General features: G+C 41.9%; 4 protein-coding genes across 4 annotated transcripts; 1 reads left to right on the top strand and 3 right to left on the bottom strand.

Annotated features, from left to right (window-relative positions):
* Nucleotides 1–3: 3 nt before the first annotated feature.
* Nucleotides 4–528, bottom strand: M406DRAFT_323417 (uncharacterized protein; the record flags this gene model as incomplete). The annotated part of the gene is made up of 1 exon (XM_040919766.1): nucleotides 4–528. A coding segment is annotated over exon 1 (196 nt), but the record flags the coding sequence as incomplete, so codon positions are not given.
* A 15,001-nt stretch (nucleotides 529–15,529) lies between these two features.
* On the bottom strand, nucleotides 15,530–16,696 carry M406DRAFT_260898 (uncharacterized protein; the record flags this gene model as incomplete). Its single annotated transcript, XM_040917398.1, has 1 exon — nucleotides 15,530–16,696. The coding sequence occupies one exon, from the start codon at nucleotides 16,694–16,696 to the stop codon at nucleotides 15,530–15,532; it is 1,167 nt and encodes a 388-aa protein (XP_040774996.1).
* Nucleotides 16,697–20,270: 3,574 nt separating this feature from the next.
* On the top strand, nucleotides 20,271–21,625 carry M406DRAFT_332467 (kinase-like protein; the record flags this gene model as incomplete). Its single annotated transcript, XM_040920744.1, has 5 exons — nucleotides 20,271–20,375; nucleotides 20,418–20,454; nucleotides 20,487–20,748; nucleotides 20,840–21,333; nucleotides 21,549–21,625. The coding sequence occupies 5 exons, from the start codon at nucleotides 20,271–20,273 to the stop codon at nucleotides 21,623–21,625; spliced, it is 975 nt and encodes a 324-aa protein (XP_040774995.1).
* Nucleotides 21,626–23,241: 1,616 nt separating this feature from the next.
* On the bottom strand, nucleotides 23,242–24,363 carry M406DRAFT_261273 (uncharacterized protein; the record flags this gene model as incomplete). Its single annotated transcript, XM_040917428.1, has 5 exons — nucleotides 23,242–23,382; nucleotides 23,458–23,660; nucleotides 23,744–23,875; nucleotides 23,941–24,157; nucleotides 24,220–24,363. The coding sequence occupies 5 exons, from the start codon at nucleotides 24,361–24,363 to the stop codon at nucleotides 23,242–23,244; spliced, it is 837 nt and encodes a 278-aa protein (XP_040774994.1).

Raw genomic sequence — 24,363 nt, 5'->3', positions numbered from 1 at the left:
CTACCACAGAATTCCTCAGATTCACAGAATTCCAGTCAAAACCCTCAAAAGAAGAATCTCCAACTATAACAGCAGATTCCTCAGCCACCACAGCCTGCACTTCAGCAGCAATACGAACCCTCTCAGCCTCAGCCTCCTCAGCCTCCTCTTTCTCAAGCTCTTCGAGATTCTTGAAACCCCGACGAATAGCCCGAGACATCCTCTTACGCTACATCTTCTTTTGTTAATGCAGTCAAAGCAACTTTAACTCCAACTCTTCTATCTCATCCTCCAGCTTTCGATGCTGAATAGAAGTAAGAAGGAGTTCGGCAGCATTCATCAGCTCCAGAACGTTACACTTAGCGCGATTCTGGGAAACGCACTCCGAGCAACGGGATGAATCGTGAGAAGAAACGATATACGATTGCAGGCCTCAACTGTCGCAATAAGAACAAGAATGCATATCGAAACTGTTTGAAAGAATAGACTGAAAAAGGAGATCTTTCTGCTTCTTTTTGTTAGAACGAGAATTCAAGGATTTCGGTTTCGCAACTTTGTTAATTCTGTTCAGCATCTCGATTAGGAAAGCAAGATTATGAATACATAGACTTGCCAGAATATTTACAGAAGATCATTGGAAACAACAACTGATAGGAAAGAGATGATATTATAACCCATCCAACATGCAGATCATAGAACAGATCACGAGTAACAGGGATTAGATATTAAGGACTCAACATCTAACAAAGCATCGATTACATAACCTAGGATTAGAGTTGTAAAGAAGGGAGGATTGTTGAGCTCGCTAGCAATCCCAACGAGTTTCACACCTTGGATCGCTAAGCTCGCCAGCGATCCCAACGAGCCATACTGAAGAGCTGGATATATAAGAACACATTCATTACCATTAGATAGATTCAGTACATAGCTCTTCAGTTATCAATCTAAGTATCAGATTACTCTCTACTCTAATAGCTCCAAAGACAGTGAATACTTGCATCGCTTATTGAGACTTGTACGGTTCCGTATTCAAGGACTTAACACTTTAACACCGCTCTTGTTAGCATAAACCTCTTCGTATACTTAGGAATCTTCGGATTGCTGCAGTGCTCATTACAACAAGAATGATTTCTTCCAAAATAAACTTCTTCATTTCTGCAGCTATAGCTTTCTTGAGGAGTTTTGCAAGCATATAGCTGATTAGATCATAGCAAGCTTTCGCAAGATATCTGTAACCGCTATCCTCGGCTATGTATTGAATATTGATGCTGATTCTCGTAAAGGATTAACTTGGAAGAATCGGGATTATTTCTTCCTTTTACATCTTTGGATCGAACTTTGTATACTTTTTGCAATCTGAGATAGCATTAGCTATATCTATCTAGAGATTTCTCCAGTAGTAGAATTGCTTGATATGAGCTATTATAGAATCTTAATCTCAATATTCAAATTTAGTATAATATTTTCTAATAATTTAGTAATAAAGATCAGAATTATCTATTACTCATTAGCATAGAAGTTTCGCATTAGTGCAGCACTATAGAGCTTGGTTAAATACTTGATACTTTAATGCTTTTATTATAAAGTTCTTGCAATCTCTCTTGGAAAGTTTTAATAAAATAATTCTATAATATAAGAATTCTGCATACTATTTTAACTATTCCATTTATTGAAGAGTTGGATTTAGCAGTAATACTAGATTAGCTTTATCTAAGTTTATACTATTAAGCTAAGCATTATACTAGTTTTCAATATTGCTATCTTCATTTTTCTTAAATAGCATTAAGTATAGAGATTAAGAAAGAGCATTAGCTACAGAATTCTTTAATTCGGAAATATATTTAATAGTAAAGTTAAATATCTTGATTACTGCTATTCATCTATTCAGAAGAGCATCGAGTATATTATTTATTTCTTTATTGAGTTGATTTATTAGAATACAAGTATTGGTTTTCAGAATGAAATAGTAATTATAGAAATGCTGCTGAAGAGATTGTAGAGTACAGAGAATAGTGCAATACTCTTTCTTGATAGTATTGTATTTCTGTGCTGCAACTGTTCAGATTCCGCTAATGAAATATACTAGCTTTTGTTTATTCTCTACTATCTGCATTAGTGTAGCGCTTCAGCTCAATAGGCTTGCATCTACTATAAGAATAATCTTTTCAGTATTAGTGCTATAATTAATTGAAATAATGATTGAATGAGATGTGAGTATCTAAATAAGTATAGCAACAGCTTCTTTCTGTTCCTTCTCTTATCTTTATATAATATCTTTCTTAAGAAGATTGTAGAGTGATTAAGCAATGATTACGAAGTTCCAAATTCAAGCTGTATAATAAATAACTAGTTTGATAAAAGAGCGGATATTTCTAATATTCTTGCATTCTGTTCAGACTAGAAGCTTTTCCATCTTTCTGTTCTGAGATTATTGTTTGCTGAAACTGATAATATAACTAACTATATCGATTTTTACTTAGCACTATTCTAACTTGAATGCTAAGATTGTAGCTCTAGCTAGCTTTGCATTTACAAGAATCTTATTAAGATTTCTGATATACTTAGCAATATACTTATGCACTCCAGAAAGGCTTGGAATCTCTTTATTTCCATAGATTGTTATAGAATTATAAACAGGAATATTATTAAGGAAAAGCTAGTATATATAAGAAATAAGATTATACAGAAGTCTAATTATTATTCTTATAAACTGAGCAATAGAGTTAGTAGTATTCTGGAGTAGAGTATACATTCTGAACAGGCTTAAGGGCGTTGAAAAGGTTGTTATATCTCTGCTATTAGGATGCAGTTGCACTTAGTTATATTTGGAAAAGAAGTTGAGCAGTAAAAGAATCTTGCATATAGCAAATTCCTTCGAGAATTCATCTGAGGCAGACAGCATAAAGATATTCTTGAAGCTGTGCTTGTTATACTTTTGAGCGTTATTGATTAGGCATAAGCTATTATTCTTTTTAATAATAAGAAACTAGTTGTTTCTGTATAATGTATAGCTTTTCTTAATAATCTTCCGCTTGATATATTGTTTCAGAAGCTTTATTAGCTTTAATCTGAGAGCATTAGGGATTGGAATGTGCTTTGCTTGAAAGATCTCGTAGAGTATAGTTCTGATTTCTTGCAAGAGAGCTACTTTCTTAATGATCTTTCCAATTTCAGTAAAGTTCTATGCAAGAGCTTTGATCCTATTTCTCAATATATGTTTGAACATTTTCTTCTCAGCTTTAGAAAATCCTTTACAGTTTTTCTCTTGTATAGCAGCTTATTGATTAGATTTCAGGTGCTGATTAGGATTTAGATTGCTGAACTTAGGTTCAATCTATTTATTATATTTGGTAGGCTTTGTGAATTGCTGAGCTTGTTTTATTTTTTTAATCTTAGTAAGCTTCTATTCAATTGTTCCTTTCAGTACTGAATTATCAGGCTAGGAATCATTAATTAGCTTGATCTTCTTGTTTTTGAGCTTGTAAAAAGTATTAACTAAGCTTAAGATATCTTTTCTTTTCTTCTTCATACAACGTAGCTAGCGTGAATAGCACTAGCTGCTGTGCATTCCATACAGACAAGACTCTCGGGTTGCTCCTTTCTCATTTACTATAGAGCAATTCTTCTTCAACTTCCTTCCTATCAGTTCTATTATTAACTCATTTACAACAGCTGCAATGTCTCATTCAGATATGAATATCACAGCTGTATCTCCCTTCTTCAATAACACTCACTCTGGAATAACTTCTCTGCTGATAGCTCTGCATTTCTCAGGGTGGCTGCTAGCACTCAGTTTTTTGGTATGGTTCTGTATAAACCCTTCCCTTCAAGAAGTTTCTAATTGCTGATCATAATAACCAGTTGTACTTCTCCAAAGGCGAAGCTTATATGGAGAAATCTGAGAATGGAGTAATCAAAGGAAAGCTTGATCTGTATTACAAACAGCATTTCTAATAGTATAGAATGATTTAGCAATATTAATCTGTTATTAATAATATAGAATATTATCTGTTTAGAGAAGCTGCTATAGAAAATATCGGTTTCAAGAATTCTAATAAGCGCTATATCTGATTCATTATATATGTATAAGATAATATTTGATGTTAGCATATAAGACAAGCGCATGCTTGAATACAGAGAGAGAGCTATTAAGCTCATTTCGGCATCTATATTCAGCATTGCTTGTATAAGTTTATTCTCTTTACTTCTCAGCTGCAGAGGGATATATGCTACCGGAGTAATGCTTCTATCTCGAATGCTGCTGAGAGCAGTTATGAAAGCTATTATAGAAGGAAATAAAGATTTGTTGAAAGCTCGAATTATATTAATAATAATGTAATGAGCACTGCAGCAATCCGAAGATTCCAAAGTATACAAAGAGGGTTTATGCTAACAAGAGCGGTGTCAAAGTGCCAAGTCCTTGAATACAGAACTGTACAAGTCTTAATAAGCGATGCAAGTGTTCACTGCCTTTGGGGCTATCAGAGTAGAGAATAATCTGATACTTAGATTGATAACTGAAGAGCTATATACTGAATCTATCTAATGGTAATGAACATGTTCTTATATATTCAGCTCTTCAGTATAGATATGTTGAATAGCAACATATCCCAGTTATCCTGCTAGCTTTGAATAGCATATATCCGAAGCTATCCTTCCTGATTAGCTGTGCTCATAACCCTAATCCTGGGTTATGTAATCAGTGCTTTATCAGGATGTTGAGTCCTTAATACCTAGTTCTTGTTACTCGTGATCTATTCTGTGATCTGCATGTTAGATGGGTTATAACATCATCTCTCTTCTATTAGTTGTTATTCCCAACGATCTTCTGTAAGTATTCTGGCAAGTCTCCGTATTCGTAATCTTGCCTTTCTAATCGAGATATCGAACAGAATCAACAAATTTCATCCTCATGCTGAGAAAACTAAACAAAAGGATTCTCTTCTTTCCTTAGTTCTTCAAAACGCCATTACCATGCCTTCTTGCTCCTTCTGTGAGAGTTGTGGTATTCAGTTCTGTTAAGTCTCCATCGAGGATTCCTCTCGCTGCGCTGAATGCATCCGCCTGGATCGCTCTCAGTGCAACGTTCAAGGATTGAGCGCAGCAGAAATTCGTCGGATAAGCATTCAATACCAACGCCTGAAGAACCAACTTGAGAGTGCTGAGGAGCAGCTGCGCAATGCTGCTGCAGAGATAGGATGTTTGCGGAAGCAGAAGCATCTGTAGTTTGAGAGGATGATGAAAGCTATTCATCGAGGTCTTTCTAGTGTGGAGGAGTTGGAATGTGAGGAAGCTGAGGAGGAGCGAGCTCGCATTGCTGCTGGGATTCGTTCTGTAGTTGCAGAAGAATCTGCTGTGGTTGCTGGAGATCCTTCTTTTGAGAGTTTTGATTGGAATTCCGTAGATGTAAGGAATGCAGTGGTAGATTAATCGGGTTTCCTGGAGAGCGAGGTTTCTGAAGCCTCTGGATCTCGGTTCGGGGCGGAGCGGTTGTCTTAGATGCTAGTTTTCTTTTTCCAATATTCAGCTATCTTTTCCTAAGCATTTTTAACATTTTTCTGCAGTTCCCAAGAATTTTCGCTTGCTAGGTAATCTTTTCATTTGATAAGGTATTCCCTCATGCTATCCGTACTTCTATACTTGAGAATCTTTTCCACTTCATACTCTGGTTCGTTGTTTTCTACTTCTGCTATATTATTCGCTGATATTTCCTATACTGCTGATTTCAGCAATAAGATATGAAAAACCGGGTATATTCTCATCCTATAAGATAATGCTAATTCGTAATTAACTGAGAAGATCTGTTATAAGATTTTGAATAGTTCTAACTTCTTATAATTGAATTTATTGCTAGATCTTGTTATTTTGATATTTTTTTGAAGTAAATAGATCTTATCTCCCTTCTATAGAATTAGTCTCTCAATCCTCTTGGAGTTTGCATATTATACTATTCATTTCTGAATGAATTGTAATTCTAATCGGAATTTCTTCTAAACTTTCTTAATCTTCTTAATCTTTTTATTTATAGCTTTTACATCTGCTTCTAGTAATACTTTGTAATAAGCTATTAGATTGTATTTATAGAGTATAAAGAATAATAACTTCTTTATTATACTTATATCTATGCTATTATAAGCGAACTGTATAAGAAGTAACAGATTAATCTAGTTATTCTGTTTCTAATTAATATAGTATTAAAGATACTGCTTAACAACTTGATTTATTCTTTCTGTTTATTCATCTATTTATAAATGAAATGCTATAGATATTCTGTAGTATATTCCAAGCTATTTTATAAGCAAAGTTCAAAACTTTGAGTTGAACTTTCTATTTCTATCAGAGATTACTTCCTCTAGCATACTATAATTAATAATAATTGTTCTAAGGAATGCATATGCAAGTTCTTCTGCTATACTGCTTTCCTTATAGAGAAGAAAATAAGCATACTTACTCAGTCTGCAAATCACTATTAGAATACTATTATATTGCATCTTAGTTAAGAATTCTCATAAGAGAGATAGCTTAATAATAAAGTTTAGACTGATGAATTGCTAAATAATTATAAATACTAGTAAGAAATGCAGTAATCCATAAAGCTTATATCTTTCTGCTTTATTCTTTTTGCAGCTGTTGCATTATTATAGAATATTCTCAATCCTTTTCCTAAGATCTGATAAGTTTTAATATCTTTTGATGCATTCATAAGTTGCTCTAACTCTCTGGTGCTTATATGCTAGTGCACTATATACATCCTTGATATAGTTGTCTTGTTCGTTCAGAGTTATTGATTCTGAATTCCTTTCCAAGGATTCGATCCTGAAGGCAGCATTTAGTTCTCTGTATGCATTAACGAGATTTCCTAACTTGTTTTGAGCAAAGATATTCTGTATATCCGAGAAATCTGCATTTCGATAATTTGATCTTCTGCTAAGAGTATTTGCTTATTTGTTTTCTGAGCTTTTGCAATATATAATCTTGAAGTTAAACTGTAAGAGGAATTCTGCTTATCTAACTTATTACTTATTCAAAACCTTGGTTATTATAAATATAGTTAGATTCTTGTAATCTAAGTGAATTATGATTAAATATTGTATATTAATGAAATAGTATTGCTATTTCTCGAAAGCTTTTATTATTGCTATAAGTTTCTGATCAGGGATTCTATAGTTGATTTCTGAGCTATTCAACTTCTTTGAAAAGTTGCTTATAATCCTTAAACATTCTTGATTATCTCGCTAGCTAAGTTGTTCTCCGAATGCATATCTTGATGTATCAGTTTCAATTTCAAAGGATTTGTAGAGATCTGCTTCATACAGAACTGGTTCTGAGGTAATATGTTTGATAATCTCGTTGAAAGCTTCTTATGCCTTGGAGGTTTATTCGAAAAGCTGTTCTTTTTTGATAAGATTGGTAAGAGAGTGTATAATTCAGCTGTAGTTCTTAATAAACTACTTGTAGAAGTTGATATATCCGAGAAAAGATCTAATATCCCTAATATTCCTGAGAACTAGCTAATTCCTAATAGCTTCTATTTTATCTTTCTGTAGCTTAATGCATTCTAGCTTGATTATGAATCCGAAGTAGTTAATCTTTTGTACATAAAAATAACTCTTTGCTGGTTTTACAAGGAGTTTTGCATTTTGAAGCATTTACAATACTGTTTCCATATGCTTCTTATATTCTTCCAGTATTCGAGAGTAAATAAGGATGTTGTTGAGATAAGCAATAATGAACTGATTCAGATGTTTGCATAGAATATGATTAATTATTTTCTGAAATGAAGCTGGGATATTTATTAAACTAAAGAGTATAATCAAATATTCGTAGTATCCATAGCATGTTCTGAAAGCAGTTTTCCATTCTTCTTCTTCTTTTACTCTAATTAGATTATAAGCTCTTTTTAGATCTAGAACTGTAAACCATTATGCTCCTTGCAGCTTATCTTGTAATTTCTTGATGAGTAGTAATAGATATCGGTTCTTGATTGTAATATCATTGAATTGCTTGTAATCAATATATAGTCTGAGCTTGCTGTTCTTTTTGAGTATAAATAGGATGAGATATTCTGCTGGTAATTGCAATAATTATATGTATTCTTTCTTAAGATTCTTGTTGAGATACTCCCTAAGTGCTTCTAGCTGTGCTTTGTTTAGTCTGTAGATAGGGAAGAATTTGAGCTGTTTTCCTTCTTGTAGCAGGATCTTATAGTTGTATAAGCTGTATTCTAGCAATTCTGTATTCAATTCTTTCTGAAATAGTTTCTTGAACTTGTAATATTTTCATAATATGTTTGCAAGTATTGGTTCTGATCCCTGTGCTGTTTCTGCTATCTGGAGGAACAGTAGATATTGTTGAGCGTGCTTCTTTTCTGATAGCGTTTTCGAGGTTCTTAAGCGTTCGCTCCGGGCCGGAGCGGGCGCTCGAGAGCCTGGTTTCGAGGTTTTTCCTGTATGGATCTACAATTCACTTTCTGAAGCTTTTCCTTATTGCTCCAGAGCGAACCAACTTGCTGAGAGTTTTGCTTCTGTTGTTTTGCTAATCTGTTAGCGCTCTAGCACTATTTGGGTTCGCTTATTACTAGATCCTTCTCCTTGAATTGCTAGCTCTGCTGATTTGGAAATATATGTAAAGTTGTATAAAGCTTCTTTTCCTAAGTATTCTTCAATCATTAGCTTTAATCCTGCATCATTGATTATAACTATCTCTCTGAATACAGCTTGTTCTCATAAGATCTGGCTAATAGTTCAATCGATTCGAGGATTGTGCTCCTTAAGCTATGAAAGTCTCATAATCAGCTTATGATATGCTGTATCTATAATATCAAAAGAAGCTCTAATTATGCATTCTTGAATTAAGATAGATAGATGATTAGTTTTCTTATTGATTACTTCTTAGTTGTATGCAACAGATTGTTCTTTTATAGTGCTAAGAGTATATAAGCATTTCTTTCATTTCTATTGTAGTTATGCCTAATTAATAATATATAGAGATATAAAGTTTCCCTAAGTGCTACTATTCAATAGTGCGCTATACTTATACTCTTAAATATATATATCGAACTTGATATAAGCATAATCTGTTCTGAAAGCTTTATATAGAAACTGTTCCAGTCTGATTGTCTGCAGTTCCTTTACAAACAATCCTATCCTTTTGAATTTATCGAGAACTGCTTATTCTTCTGAGCCTGCTTCGCTGCTTCTTGAGCGAGCTTCTTAGCTTGCTTTTGCTCATATTGTTATTATTCCTAATCTTTCTTCTGTTAATGCTAGTTGCAAATCTTATTATTAATATGAATTATATAGAGTATTATTTCATACTGCTATCATTTTATCTTCTTGTTTATGCATTGCTTGAAGCAGTTATCTGATAGTTCGATATATGCATTGTAATGCTATCTGTTGAGAATCTCTCTGAAGCGGAATTCCTGTTCTTCAACAGCTTGAAGGATTTGTTCTAGTTTTCTAATAGGGAACTATTTATATTATATCTTGTTCGAGAAATGCATTCTGCAGTTATAATAGATACAGAAGATTTAAGCTAGTTCGTAATATAGATTGTGAAATAAGCTGATTCAAGAATTCTTATCTTCTTATGCTTTGATATTTTGCAAGGGAATGCAGATAAAGAGCTTTTCTAATTCTATTTTATAAATGAGATATTCAATCTCTATTATTTTCTGGTTCTATCCAATACCAAAGGAGAATCTTCCTATAGGTTTCTTGGGTTCATTATTCTCAGGAGACTCTGATGAGCTGTTGGATCGCTCGTTATAGCTTAACCTTTCTGTTGCCTGAGAAGCGTTTTCGGTATCATTTAGGTTTTCATACTAATAACTAAGAGGATATCATTCTTTATTCATTTCTCTGATAATAGTGTCTGGTACAGATAATGAGAAATAGCGAAGAGCATCGTTATTAAGTTCTTTCTCCAGCGCCTGAATGCTTCATTCAGTAACATCGGAGCAGTTCGAGTTATTGCTGCTTGTAGTTATGCTGAGCATATACCCTCGCCCTGCTGTCGCTATCTGCTTGTGGCGCCTAGGTTTCTAAGGGAACCATTCTGAATCTTTCTTACTCGAGAGATATATTAAGCAGTTATTATTATAGCAGAATGTTCAGCTGAGACTTTCATAATTGATAAAGTTCAACACTTGCTCCAAGAGAATGTTTTTGTTTAGTTGATTAGATTTCTATTGTTAAGCAATATTCATCTAGCATTCTTTCTGAACTAGTTGCTATTTGTTCTTTCAGAATTGATAGTAGTTGTATACAATGTATTCTTATTTGTTGCAATTGTAGCAAGTAATGCTATTTCTCTTGCTATACTGCTTATTAGCAGTATTGAATTCTATGAGATTGGTATATATAGTGCTGCTCTAAGCTATACTGCTATATCAACCGCTATTCTTGTTTTGGAATTTCTTGCTTATATTGGCTGGAAATCTCCAAGTCTAGCTTTCTCTCTTCTTAAACTTCTTCACTCATTGTTTATACAAACAGTTATTAATGCAGATAGCTTGATTAGAGAATATCGCAAAGTTCTCTAGCTAATCTTGTTTGAAGATTTTGTTCTTAACATTGTTCTTAAGCTCCTTATAATAGTATTCCATGAGATTCTTATCTTTCTACGAAAATCTTGCTAAGAGCTGCTTGAACCTAACTATATAAGCAGAAGCTGATTTAGTCTGCCTGAGGTTCATGAGCTGCTAAGCTGTAATGCATTCTTCGTTGGAATTACCAAAGATCTCTTTAAGAGCTTTCTCGAAGCTCTTAAAGGAATCGAATATATCCTTAGTACTCTGAATACATGCATTAGAATTGTTCTGATACTTCAAGTGATTGTATAAAGAAAGCTTGTACTAAATAAGAGCATTCTTTTTGAGATGAGTTCCTGCAAGAATAATTTTTTCAGATTTTATAATAAACTGAATTGCATAATGCAAGAAATATGCTCTGCAGTAGATAAGGAATTCATGCAGCGTTTTCTGATTGCTATTGTATATAGCGAGTTTATTCATCTTGTACGCCTTTTCAGCACCATTGGTGGCTGTAGGGGTGGACTGCGCCTGTTGAGCCTGCTGGGCTAGCTGGGCCTGTTGAGCTAGCTGAGCCTGCTGGTTGGCGATGGTAGCACTTTGGGCCTGCTGTTGTTCGCGCAGATCCTAGATACGCTGAATGAGCTAGTACACCTGATTAACCAGTTCCTCCTAAATAGGAGCGCGCGAGAACAAAGGGATTTCTGGAGAAGCTATCATATTCCGTATTATTCAAGGGGATAATACTGAATCATTCTTGAACAAGAGTTGTCAAAATGTAATAAGCACTGCAGCAATCCGAAGATTCCAAAGTATACAAAGAGGGTTTATGCTAACAAGAGCAGTATCAAAGTGCTAAGTTCTTGAATACGGAACTGTACAAGTCTTAATAAGCGATGCAAGTATTCACTGCCTTTGGAACTATCAGAGTAGAGAGTAATCTAATACTTAGATTGATAACTGAAGAGCTATGTACAATGATCTATCTAATGGTAATGAACGTGTGGTTATATATTCAGCTCTTCAGTTCCTGCTCACTGGTGATCACTCCGGATCACTACTGATCACTGAGCACCGGTGATCACAAGTGATCATCCTGTGATCTGATTGGCTGAGCTCTGTGACCCTAACCCTGGATTACCTAATCGTTGATGGCTGTCCGACGTTGGGTCGTGACACCTGGTCCCTTGTTGCCGGGGTTTGTTTCGTGACCTGCATGTTGGATGAGTCATAACACCTTTCTTTAAGCTTATTGAGTTCATTGTTCATAAGAGATTCTGATAGATTGCTAAATCGTTTAACTTAGCTTAACTCTTCTGTTGCTTGAGAAGCATTCTCGATATTATTCAGATATTTGTACTAATAACTAAGAGAATACTATCTCTTATTCATATCCCTAGTTATAGTATTTAGTATAAGCAATAAGGAATAATAAAGAGTATTATTGCTAAGCTCTTCTTCTAATGCTTGAATACTCTATTCAATAATATCAAAGCAGTTCAAATCATTGCTACTTGTAGTTATACTAAGCATATACTCTCGCTCTGCTATCGCTATCTGCCTGTAGCATCTAGATTTCTGAAAGAACTATTCTGAATCTTTCTTACTCAAGAGATATATTAAGCAGTTATTATTATAGCAGAATGTTCAGCTAAAACTTTTATAATCAATAGAGTTCGATATTTGCTTTAAGAGAATGTTTTTGCTTAGTTAATTAGATTTCTATTGCTAAGCAATATTCATCTAGCATTCTTTCTAAACTGATTGCTATTTATTCTTTCGAGATTAATAGCAATTGTATGCTATATATTCCTATTTATTGCAGTTGTAGCAAGTAATACTGCTTCTTTTGCTATACTGCTTATTAGCTGCATTGAGTTCTATAGAATTAGCATATATAGTGCTGCTCTGAGCTGTATTTGTAATGAGCACTGCAGCAATCCGGAGATTCCAAAGTATACAAAGGGGATTTATGCTAACAAGAGCGGTATCAAAGTGCTAAGTCCTTGAATACGGAACCGTACAAGTCTCAGTAAGTGATGCAAGTGTTCACTGCCTTTGGAGCTATCAGAGTAGAGAGTAGTCTGATACTTAGATTGACAACTGAAGAGCTATGTACTGAATCTATCTAATGGTAATGAATGTGTTCTTATATATCCAGCTCTTCAGTGTGGACCGCAAGAGTCGGTGGTTGGTTGTTACGGTTCACTGCCTGGACCGTGAGGACCGATTGTCGACTGCTCCGGTCCCTTTCTGATTGGCCACAACCCGTAATCCTATCCCTAGGTTATGTAATCCTTGCCGGTTGTCCGTTGTTGAATCATGACACCTGGTTCTTGTTACTTGTGACCTGTTTCGTGACCTGCATGTTGGATGGGTCATAACAGTATTGCTATATTAACTGCTATTTTTGTATTAGAGTTTCTTGCTTGTATTAGCTGAAAATCTCTAAGTCTAGCTTTCTCCTTTCTTAAACTTCTCTATTCATTGTTCATACAAACAGTTATTAATGCGGATTGCTTGATTGGAGAATGTTATAAAATTCTCTAGCTAATCCTGCTTAGAGATTTCGTTCTTAATATTATTCTTGAATCCCTTATAATAATGCTTTATGAGATTCTTATCTTCCCACGAGAGTCTTGCTGATGCTTCAAGTGATTGCGCAGAGAAGGCTTATATCAGATAAGAGCATCTTTTTCAAAATGAGTTCCTGCAAGAATAACTTTCTCAGATTTCATAGTAAACTAGATTGCATAATACAAGAAGTACGCTCTGCAGTAAGTAAGAAATCCATATAGTATTTTCTGATTGCTATTATATATAGCAAGCTTATTCATCTTGTATACTTTCTCAGCATTACTAGTAACTGCAGAAGTAAACTGTGCCTGCTAAGCCTGTTGAGCTAGCTGAGTCTGTTGATTAGCGATGGTGGCGCTCTGAGCCTGCTGTTGATTGCGCAGGTTCTGGATGCGCTGGATGAGCTGGTATATCTGGTTGACCAGTTCTTTCTGAGTAGGAGCGCACGAGGACGAAGGAGTTCCTTGAGGAGCTATCGTATTCCGTATTGCTCAAGGGGATAATACTGAACCATTCTTGAACAAGAGTTGTCAAAATGTAATGAGTACTGCAGCAATCCGAAGATTCCTAAGTATACAAGGGGTTTTTTGCTAACAAGAGCAGTGCTAAGTACAAGCCTTGAATATAGAAACACAACTGTAGTAACTATGCAAGTGTTTACTGCTTTTGAAGCTATCAGAATAAGAGAGTAATCTGATATTTAGATTGATAACTGAAGAGCTATGTACTGAATCTATCTAATGGCAATGAACGAGTCCTTATATATCCATCTCTTCAGTCCTGACTATCCCGACTATGTTCCGATTCCTTATAGTCATTTTTCCAAATATGTTAACTATGTTCATAGTCAACATAGTCGCGCTAGCAATCCTAACCCGGATTACGTAATCCTGCTTGGTATTCGATGTTGGATCGTGACACCTGGTCCCTTGGTTGGTGGGGCCTATCCTGTGACCTGCATGTTGGATGGGTCATAACAATGAGTTATAACACTGAGGCTCACTGCTGCTCACTGAGGCTCGGTGAGCACTGGTGAGCTCTTCTGATTAGTTAGCCTGTATCAATCCTAATCCTAGATTACCTAATCTTGGTTGAGCGTATCCATTCTTTAAACTGTAACTGTCGATTCCTTGTTAGCGGAGCCTGTTCTGTAACCTGCATGTCGGATGGGTTATAACACTAGCGCCGAAAATTCTCTTACTTAAAAAAACTATTCTCTATCTTAAGAATACTTTAACTTTAGAATAGGATTGAAAAAGAGGTCTGAAGATGTGAATACAGTTAAGCTGGAAGGATATAGTAAAGCTGGAATATTTAATAGCCATACTTATCTCTCTAGGCGCTCTTAATCCAGCTGGTTTAAGGAGCGCACGGGCCACTGCGTGTGAGTCGGCTAAGTGGGTCGTGTGAGCCGGTGTGAGAGTCGACAGCCCGCTTTTGCTGACTACGGACGCCACAGCTGTGTGAGTACGGACTCCCCAAAGACTTTCATATGTTAAGGAGTCAGCGGCCCGCTTTTGCTGACTACGGATGCCATGGTTGTGTGAGTACGGGCTCCCTCAAGACTTTCATATGTTAAGGCCGAAACCTCGGGATTCATTAGCTCCGCAGGGAAAGCGGCGGCGGCGGCGGCGGCGGCGGCGGTTGGTCCCAGCGCTATAATTCAACCCTGGGCAGTTATGGCTGAACCCTAGGTGGAAGGATGCAACCTGATTGGATAGGTAGGCGTGGCTTGTGCGCTGACAGGGGTTGGTCACGGGAGTGGAGCTGAGTAGAGCTAGGGTATGGGCGGGGCAGGCAGGCTAGGCGAGGAATACCAAACCGATGCTTAGTGGAGGGGGCTGCGTTGGACGCGGCTGCCCGGCAGCTCAGGGCACCTAGGAGAGGAGAAAAATATATGAGACTGGTCGCTGGATGGCAGCGGGTCCGCTGGTGTCTTTTTTTTCTCCCGATTCCGGTGAGCGGCGGCGGGGAGACGGCAGGGGAGCGCCACGGCCGCCTGTTATTGCCCAGCCCTGGCCCCCCGCCTGCTAGCCCCCTGGCTGGGCCTAGCTCGAGCCCGAATGCTGGCCGAGTAAGATCTTAAAGCTAAATTTTATTCAAAGAGAATATTATTTACAGAAAGAATAGAAATAATCCGAAAGAACAAGCATAATCGCTTAGCTTAACTCTTTATTCTTCATCTTTTGATTTCCCAATTTTCTGTTTTTTAATGAATTCTACTTCTTGTTTGCAGAATAATCCGTGCTTTTTTGTATAGAGTTTCAAGGAATTCTATCATGAGTTCATTGTTGATTTAGAGATAGGAATCTCTATGAATGATATAAACGATTCGATTGGCCCGCTTCTCTTATCCGCTTGGTCAGATAATGAATTCCCTCAATCAGAAGGTTGAAATTTGAGAGACAGTCAAGAATCCCCCTGTGGTGTGTGGCTTTATCATCTCCTGTACATCTGATGCCACGTGTTGCAGATTTCCTCGCGCCAACCGGAGCCGTACTCACTCTCCCAGATCCCCGCAACCTCCCTCATGGCCTCCTCGCTCACGTCTCTCCAGCTCTCCTCCCCCTGGGTCCCCTGGGTCTCGCTGTTGTGCCTCCCAAGGGTTGTGATATCGAAGCAGTGACCCGCCCAGGCGCCCCTCGTAATCCCTCCCTTGTAGCTCATATTGGCTGATGACGATGTAGACCAGCAGATGTGCGACATGATGATCTCGCCAAAGCCCAAAACATCCATGTTGGGCCCGTGGATGTATTCCGGCTTGAGCGCAACAGCGTCCCCGCGGATGAACTCTCTTGTCGTCAAGTTTCGAAGGATCCAGTGCTCGTCCTGGGGCAGGTAGTCTGACTTTCGTATGATAAGTGCTGACCGCGTGGATGATGAAAATGCTGGATCCTTGTGGCTGTTTCGCTCTCTGCAGTCAAAGTAGATCCGTGTTGACTCGGAGTGTAGATCGACTTTCTTTTGTATGCGAGAAACGCTGGGCGATGTAAAGTGATGCAGTGTGAATGGGACGGCAGGATATGCAATCTCGTCCGGATCGTCGTCGTCCCACGGGATGTCGATGGTCTTGCTGCCGAGTTCCTCTCGCTCTTGTGCTGAGAAGAGTCCAGGAGGGAAGTCGCCTGGCATCACGTCTTCTCCTACACAGACGATATTCTCGCCTGCCCACTGCCCCAGGAAGGAAGCATAATAGTCGTGTATGTACTCTTGACTGACCGCCCAGAAGTATCGACTGGTTAGACCGAGGCACACGACATCTTCGACAGACGCAAGATGAGTAAAAATAAGGTGGTGTACCTCGGTCGGAAGAGTAGAGAATTTGATGGGTTGGCCAGTCTCCATCGTGGTGGTGGTGGTGGTGGTGGTGTTACCTTGCGTTTTTGCTCGCTTGTGTTGTTGTGGTGACCCAAAAAGCACCTCGGCCTCACATTTCCGCTTCACATGCTTGTTTGCTGCGCTGTCCTGGACCAAGTCGGTGCAAGTTGTTGTGTTGTTGCTCTGGGGCAGGGGAGTAACTGGCTTGTTGGGAATACAAGGCTTTGGTGGCCGAACAGGCACAGCAAGAAGGTCCACGAGTACGCTGGCTGACCCGTCGAAGAGCATCTCGCCGAGCTTGCCTCCCCACGACAGAGACAGCTTCGCCCGGGGCGCCACGAGATTAAATGTCTGTCCCATTTTTTCAGTCCCCTCTAGAGAGATAATCGCTTGAAGAAAGTGCTGTTGAAGACGCGCACCATTAGTGTGTGTCTGTCTGATGGAGTCAGTGTGAGTGGTTGGTTGGCCTTGGGAATTGTGGTTCATGTGTGTGGAGTTGAGAGGGGGTACAGAAAGTTGGTGGGGGGGGACAGAAACTCGGGGCGGGGTATAAAAAGTTCATAGGTAGGGGGGACAGAAAAGTAGGGTCATGTGACTGTTGGTCAGATAACTAGATAAGAGACTGATAGGATAAGCTCTGATAAGCTCAGATAAGCATATGCTGAGTGTGTGCAGTGCTGCTCATTACCCGTGGGCGCTAGGGCTAGCGCCCACGGGTAGGGCTAGCGCCCACGGGTACAATTTTCCAAAACATTCCAGTCAAGTGTCTGCATCTCAGGGTCAGACACGTCGGCATTGGTGCTAATAGACAACCGCAGTTTGCATCAATCAAACGGAGATATACAAATGAGGACAAGCCTGACCGGCGCCCATAACCGATTGGCCTCCATTTCCAGCTCTGCCGTCCTCACAGTCCCATATTCGTAACGAGAGCTTGCCTGAGCGGTTTTCAAACCTGCCGCCGCTCTCAACGAGCATGAGCAAACCTGGCTGCCCAAGAGGGCTTCCACCTCCATGTCTTCTTGATCCACCACCTCTCCACCCTACAACAAACGCACACGCACGGAGGCTGCACCAGGTGCCGGTTCAGCCGCCGTACCTCGTCCTGCAGGGCGTCCTGCCGCTCCTTGACCTCCTCCCTCCTGCGCCGTCTCGGCTCATCTTCCTCCTCCTCCTCCTCCTCAAGTGCTGCTCCTCTCCTCGCATAGTAGGCAGTGATGATGTTTCCCGCGCCGGATCTGCACCCGATCTTGTTACCACCGTCAACCTTTATGCTGTGCAGCATAGTTCTTTCTATATATTGGCTGGTTTGGTATTAGTCTATGATCTTATCATCATCTGTAGCTCTGGGTATGCAGATTAATGAAAACAGAGAACTCACAGCCAAGGCGCCCCGCGGATCGAGAGCACAAGCTTGGGGATCGCGACAAGTAATCTCGGGTGGGAAGGAGGAGGAGAGGAGGGCACTGCTGATAGGCGCCGGCGCAGGGGTGGTGGTCTCCTCCTCTCCATCCTGCGGCTGCGACATCTGATCGCCGGACGCCTGCGAGCCGGGCACGGGAGCTTGAGGAGGGTGTCCGTCGATGGCTAGGGGGATGATCTCGGCGCCTCCGACCTCCTCTGGAGCCAATAAAGCCGATGGACAGGTACTCTGCAGCCAATCCTGAAGGAAAAGGCGCTTGTCCGCGGGCTGCTGACCACGACCAGGGTTCCCAAAGACCCGCTGCTTAAGAGGCTTCGGCTCTGACCGCGACGCCCTGCCTGGCTGCTGGCGTGCCTTGGGTCGTTGAGAGCGCGGGTTGTGTTTGGGTGACGCAGGGGGGTGGGGTGACGCCCTGCTCGGCTGCGCAGTGGGCGATGGAGTCGGCAGTGGCGGTTGTGGCGGCCGTACACGATGGTGTTTGGTGGCAGGTAGGAGGGAGTCGGAGATGTCGTCTTCACGGGCCCGCTTGCGAGGCTTCGATTCTGATCGCGGTGACGCTCGGGCAGTGGGCGAAGCTGGGAGCCAAGGTTCCAGCTCTTGGCGTCTAATGGTGGCAGGTAGGAGGGATTCGTCTTGAGATGCGCTCACCAGCGGGGCTTTATCGGGGTTTGACGACTCGGCATCGCAGCCCATGACGGGTGAAAAAGTGAGGAGTAGTAGAGACATGGTATTGATTGATTGATTAATTGATAGAATAAAGCTGATGGTGAACCAGAACTAGGGCGCTGTCGCCCTCGAGAAAAGGAACGAACAGCTGCCGAAGCAATGGGCAAGGGCTCGTGCAACCCAAGCGTGCCTGTACAGATGAGGACAGCAAACTAAGGCCACACGGGCACAAGAACAGGGTGAAAACCCTGTCTTAGACCTGTCCAAGGGGTTCAAAATCGAAAAGAAGAGAAAAGGATGCTTGATTGTTGCCTATAGCTAAGGAATTCGAAAAGTGGGTGGTATACTTTATATGTATGAGGACCCTTGACCCACTGCACTCCATGTCCTACGGACTACCACTCTGGCCACCACAACAATAGTGTTATTAAAAAGTAGAATATTTATATGTAAATAGGTAGGGAAGAGGGTGCTCATAAGGGGGGGGTGCCCACAAGGGGGTGCTTTGACTTATTCTGTATTATAGCGCAATAAACTATGGACGTTTGGTTCACGCGATCTACGGTGTGTGATATATCCGAAGATCCCTAAGTAACTCAAAGGTTTATGCTAACAAGAGCGGTGCCAAGTACAGGCCTTCAGTGCGGAAACGTAACTGAAGTATTAGGTGCAAGTGTTCACTGCAGGCTCTGCGTCTTCGCCCTCGAACACATTGCCTGCGCCACCTCGTCCGCTGTGCTGAGTACCCTGGCTCTCGCAGCACGCTACAATAGCTTGAGACTCGTTTTCGGATGTCCATAGGAGAGCTGATAGAAACCTTACGCACAAATCATACACGCCTATTAGTACGAGAGACTTGGGGCTAGAACGTGCCTATCGTCCACAGCAAGTGTAGTTTCCGTAGCAGCATCCCCGGCCCGCTAGACAAGAATGAGAGAATCAAAAATCAAATAAGAACTAACTAAAGCTACAAACGGCAATTCTAAAATGAAAAAGAGAGACCAAAAAGGGTTATATCGTATCTTTTCTGTCATATTATATGTTTGTTCTTGGACAGACTTAACTATACACGATATGAGAGGCGGTGATCAGTCTTTTTCCATAATACTCTAGTTTAGTAGTAGTCCTTGGCGACGCTATCACAAGGGGCTGGGGGAGGAGGAGGGAGAGGCCAACACGGGTCCCTTCAGCCAGATAGAACTATTCCTTAATGCCCACCCCTCCCCACTAGGAAATTCCCTTTCCCAGCACACAGGCTTATCTACGACTCATCTAGATAGCTCGTAGCATCTCCGTTCTTAGATCTCCTAGGTCCCAATTCCTCGTGCTCCCCCCCCCCCCCCCAAAGTTCCTTTCTTTCCCCGGCACCGGCAGGCTTACTGTGGATGTGTTGGATGTAAGCCACTATTCAGGCCGCTCCGGCCATTCCTCGGCCAGGCCGGCCACGCCGTGCCGCCCTCCGGCCGCCTTGAGGATTGACTGATTCAGATATCCCTCAAGGCGAGTCAGGCCCTCAGGGCCTAGTTGAGGATAAAAGAGGGCATATACGACCCTCGTCAGTACATAGAATAGAAGGGACAAGCTTCAATAAACGTTCGTTATTCAACAGTTCTAGCGAGGTAAGCACAAGATAAGAGCGGGGTTAGCAACCAGCCACCGCATTCAAGTCCCCTGTACGCTATGCATTAGGAAGTACAATAGCATTAATCTTCAGGTGAGTCGTCGAGTTCCCCTTCTTTCTGATCCAGTTCTTGGACAATATGGTACAGCGCGATGGCTTCGTCGTCGTCTCATTTCGCAATGCTGACGCCAGACAACCAGCCGGCGCAGAAATGCCTTGCAGTCCTCGTCGACAAGCAGCTCCTGGAACCCGATCAGGTCATCTCCTCTGCCAGCCGTGCTGCTGCGCTCATGCATTAGCTTATCCTCTCGTTTGAGAGACTTGGTGCAACTAGAAGTAAGAGCTGGACGGTGGAAAGCTGGCGCCAGGTATCGACCTGCCTGTCTGCCCGCTCCGCTCACGCCGCCTCAAGGGGCGCATCTTGTGCGAGACCTCGATCCACCCGCAGTCCGGCGCTCTGATGCTGCAGAATCTTTCTGAAGACGAGATTATTGTTTACCTTGTCAGCGATGAGCGCTCTGATATTAAGCTGCAGTATCAGGAAATGCATGTTCTTCATATGCTTGTCAACTACTTCCGTATTGGCTCTCTGTACTTCAAGCTCGAGTTCTGCGTCAAGGATGAGAGCATGTATGAAGCTCAATGCGATAAGCATATATTGAAGTAAAATCCGGACTGGAACCCGCCGCCCTCGCTCGACCCCCTGCTGAGGTCTTCACAGACAACTCGAGAACAATCTAATCATCCACCGCGTGATTGGCCAGGGCGCTTTTGGTCAGGTCAAGGTCGCGGTGGACAGGCTAACTGGACGCGTAGTAGCCTGCAAGACAATTCAGGGCAACAAGCCCAGAGAAATCGCGCTTATGGAGAATGAGCTTGCTATTGCCCAAGGCATACCTGCCAGAGCTGCAGGCCTGATGCGCTTGCTCCGCTCGTGGTGCGATCATAACCAGTCCGTGCTATGCTTCCAAGCCGAGACGGAGCGCATGCATCTCCTCATGCCGTATACGCCCTTCACCTTTCGGACTGCACCCTGGCGCGATATGACCATAGTCACAAGGCTGGCCCTCTTCAGCCAGGTGCTCGAGGGGCTTCACAACCTGCACGCCATGAACATTATGCACCGGGACATCAGCCCGGCCAACTTGCTCATCTTCTGGCCCCGTATCTCTCCTCCTTCGGCTGTAATTTCTGACTACAGCAAGGTCAAGAGGGGTTATTCTGATGATATAAAGGAGGAAGGGACCTGTACCAACCCCTCCGAACTCACCCCCCTCTCGCTTTCCCTGTCCTCACACACCCTCCTCATTATTTGAGCCTTTCGTATCTTATCTGTATTGTTCTTTGAGCCCAGCCATCTCTTACACAACGAGGATGGCGCCTGGTTGCTAGTAGGGGGAGTTGCATGCGGTGGCATGATGGGGTGCCAGATCTCGCGCTCCGCGTCCCACAGATAATAAGGCTGCGCCCATGGTTCATCGAGTTTCCATGGGATGAGCTCCGGTGACTTCTGGACCACAGCCTGCTGAATGGCTTTCTGAACTAGCGCATCCATGCTCGCCATCGTATCCTACAAGAAGCTCTGTCGAATTAGTGTCAGGCCACGGAAGACTGAAAAGAGCAGGAAGAAAGAATCAGACGGAGATGGCGGGACGGGATTGCTATATTATGGGCCAATCGCACGCCATTTGTAACACATACCTTACACACGGGGCGGGGTATGCACATTTGGTTGGTAGCTTTGTTGCCCCTCTTGTCAATTAATGGCTGCACTGGCTTCGATTACTGTTCAGCTTTGTGTGGCTTTGTCTGCTAGGCCCGAGAGTCATGTAGATTTGAGCATTAATTCAAAAACGGAGCCCCCGGTAAAATGTCCTGCTCTCCCAACCTGGTTCTTGGAGTGTTTTCGCGGTGGGTAGCAGGCCGAGGTAGAAACTGTGCAGTGAGGAGGCTACTGCAAAAGCAAGTGGTATAAACATCGGCCCCCTCCCCCCTTCCCTACCCCGCTCAAAAACAAAGAGAAAAAGAAATTGAGAAAGATGAGGTTGGCTCAAGGTTTGCTCAAGTACATGTATTGTACCTGGTAACCCCGCCAAGCGATGCAGTCAGCAGGTATCCAACTGCTTCCAAGCTGTTCGAGCTTTATAACAGATTCGAGTTCGGTATTCCTCAAGACGCATAATTACGACGCATCATTGTTAACAGAGCAACCCAAGAATTTTTAACAGAAATAGTCATGGTTCGCACCATTTCCAGTCCCGAAGGGCATTGGTTGCAGTGTCAACCCGAATTCTCCTGATTAGTTAGTTCTAGCTTGACGAACCTCCGTATGAAGATCGGCTGTGTCGCCTCATAGAGAATTCCGATTCTCGGCCCAATCCGGGCAGCTACTAAGCCAGATTCTTACTAACCGAGCGCGGCAGACGACATGAACCATATCAATTCAAAGCTATTCTGTCTCTACCTGCTTTGGATACATATGGTCTTCATGCTCTAATGATTAAGTACTTCTGTTGAATTAACCGGAGTAACGTTGCACTAATTGGGTTGATACTCCCTCCGGTAGTTGCGCCACGTCCAGCGAACCCGGCCACTTATCGTGACAGTATCGCGACGATTTCGACCGTCTCTATATCAAGTCCAACGGACTGGCATTTGTTTTTCCTGGGTGAGTGCAGCGGGCATTACGTTATACTATTTCCTCACAAAAATAACTGATCTCTTCCCACTTCTATTTATGGAATCTAGCTGGTACTATTGAGAAGCGAGTGGCGTGTGATATAGTCGCTTGGTAGATTATGCCAACGCCTCTGCAGAGAGACTACGACCTAAACTCTCGGACTTGACATTTACATGGGTGTTCACATGGATGCCGCCTTCAAAAATTCTGTCTGTAGAATCGCCATCGCCCATATCTCCCCGTGTTGACATAATCGTGACATTGTAGTCGTGGGTTCTGCGACGGTTCCTACTCATTTCGAAGGCGTCGTTGGCGCCGTGGCCACTCACCGGTATGGAGCCAGGCTTGGAAGGTCCTTTGGACGAATGCGCGTACGAAGAAAAATCGGTTCTTCCTGTCCAGAATCGGCTGCTGAGGGCGGGGCGCACTGAATTATCCATTGGTTAGCATGAAGCGGTACCGAGACCGCATTCAGACACAGCGAAAAACTTTCCATGGTACATACATATAGGAGCTTGTCCAACGAACACGGCGATGAAGTCTTCCCTGCAAGACCAGATCGCTGCCGTAGCGCCGTTCTTTTCCTGTTAACGGAGATTTTGAGTCAGGACCATTCCATACGATAAATGCTCATCCTCAAAAAGATGTCAACTCACAACCAACACTTCTGTGACTCTCAAAATAGCCGCGACCATGACGAAAATGCCGCTAGAAAATAGTAGAACTAGCATTATTTTGCGCGGGAGCGTTGTCTTCGCCGGTAGGACAACCGGAGCGGGTATTGCCATTATACATAGATCCGATACAACGTTCATGATAAGAGTCGGTAGCATGTACAGCGTCGCTTGGGGCTCGCATAGTGCTGTTGGATGATTCCTCACATCAGTTATGCATGTCGCAAAACAATCAGGGAGTCACGAAATCAAAGAGCTGTCATGCACTCACCTCCCTCATCCTCGTAAAAAACCCACATCCGACTATATGGACGGCAGTTTCCAAACAATATGCCAATGGTGATGATGAAGGTAACTCCTACCAGACACATCACTGGAAAAATGAACTTTTCAACCCAAAGACCTGTTGAGTCTGCTTAGCTTCGCACCGATTGAGAAGGCAGAAATATATGAGCTGAGGTACAATACCCTTTACAACCCGCCGGAAGAAGAACAGCATGTTGATCTTGAGTGACCAGACAAAGACGACATATGTCGCTACACCAGCGCAAAACCATTTGGTCACCTTGATATAGGGCTCAGCCTCCTCGGCTGACATCTCCTGCCTTTGAGCAAGCGTGAGAGTGTGTAGGTCGGCATGACGATCACATACGTCGGCTGCGTAAGTCATAATAGTATAGACGACCTGTAGTAGTCAGTTAGTCGGGATCATAGAGGCTGATGGGATGCTCCAAAGCGTAGTCATACCCACGAGAAGCAGACCAAATAATCGTCCGGTTCGAAACCACGGAAGCCTACCATTCTCCATCGGCAAAGACTCCGCAGGAAGATTAGGGCCGACGAGACGCCGTACAGAGCCCAAGTTTCAACAAGAGGCTCGCTGTATGCCAT

Source organism: Cryphonectria parasitica (genome assembly GCF_011745365.1).
Source record: "Cryphonectria parasitica EP155 unplaced genomic scaffold M406scaffold_6, whole genome shotgun sequence".
In the NCBI taxonomy this organism is placed as follows: Eukaryota; Fungi; Ascomycota; class Sordariomycetes; order Diaporthales; family Cryphonectriaceae; genus Cryphonectria; species Cryphonectria parasitica.
The sequence above is the reverse complement of the archived record's forward strand: the minus strand, read 5'-3'. Positions and strand labels throughout refer to the sequence as shown.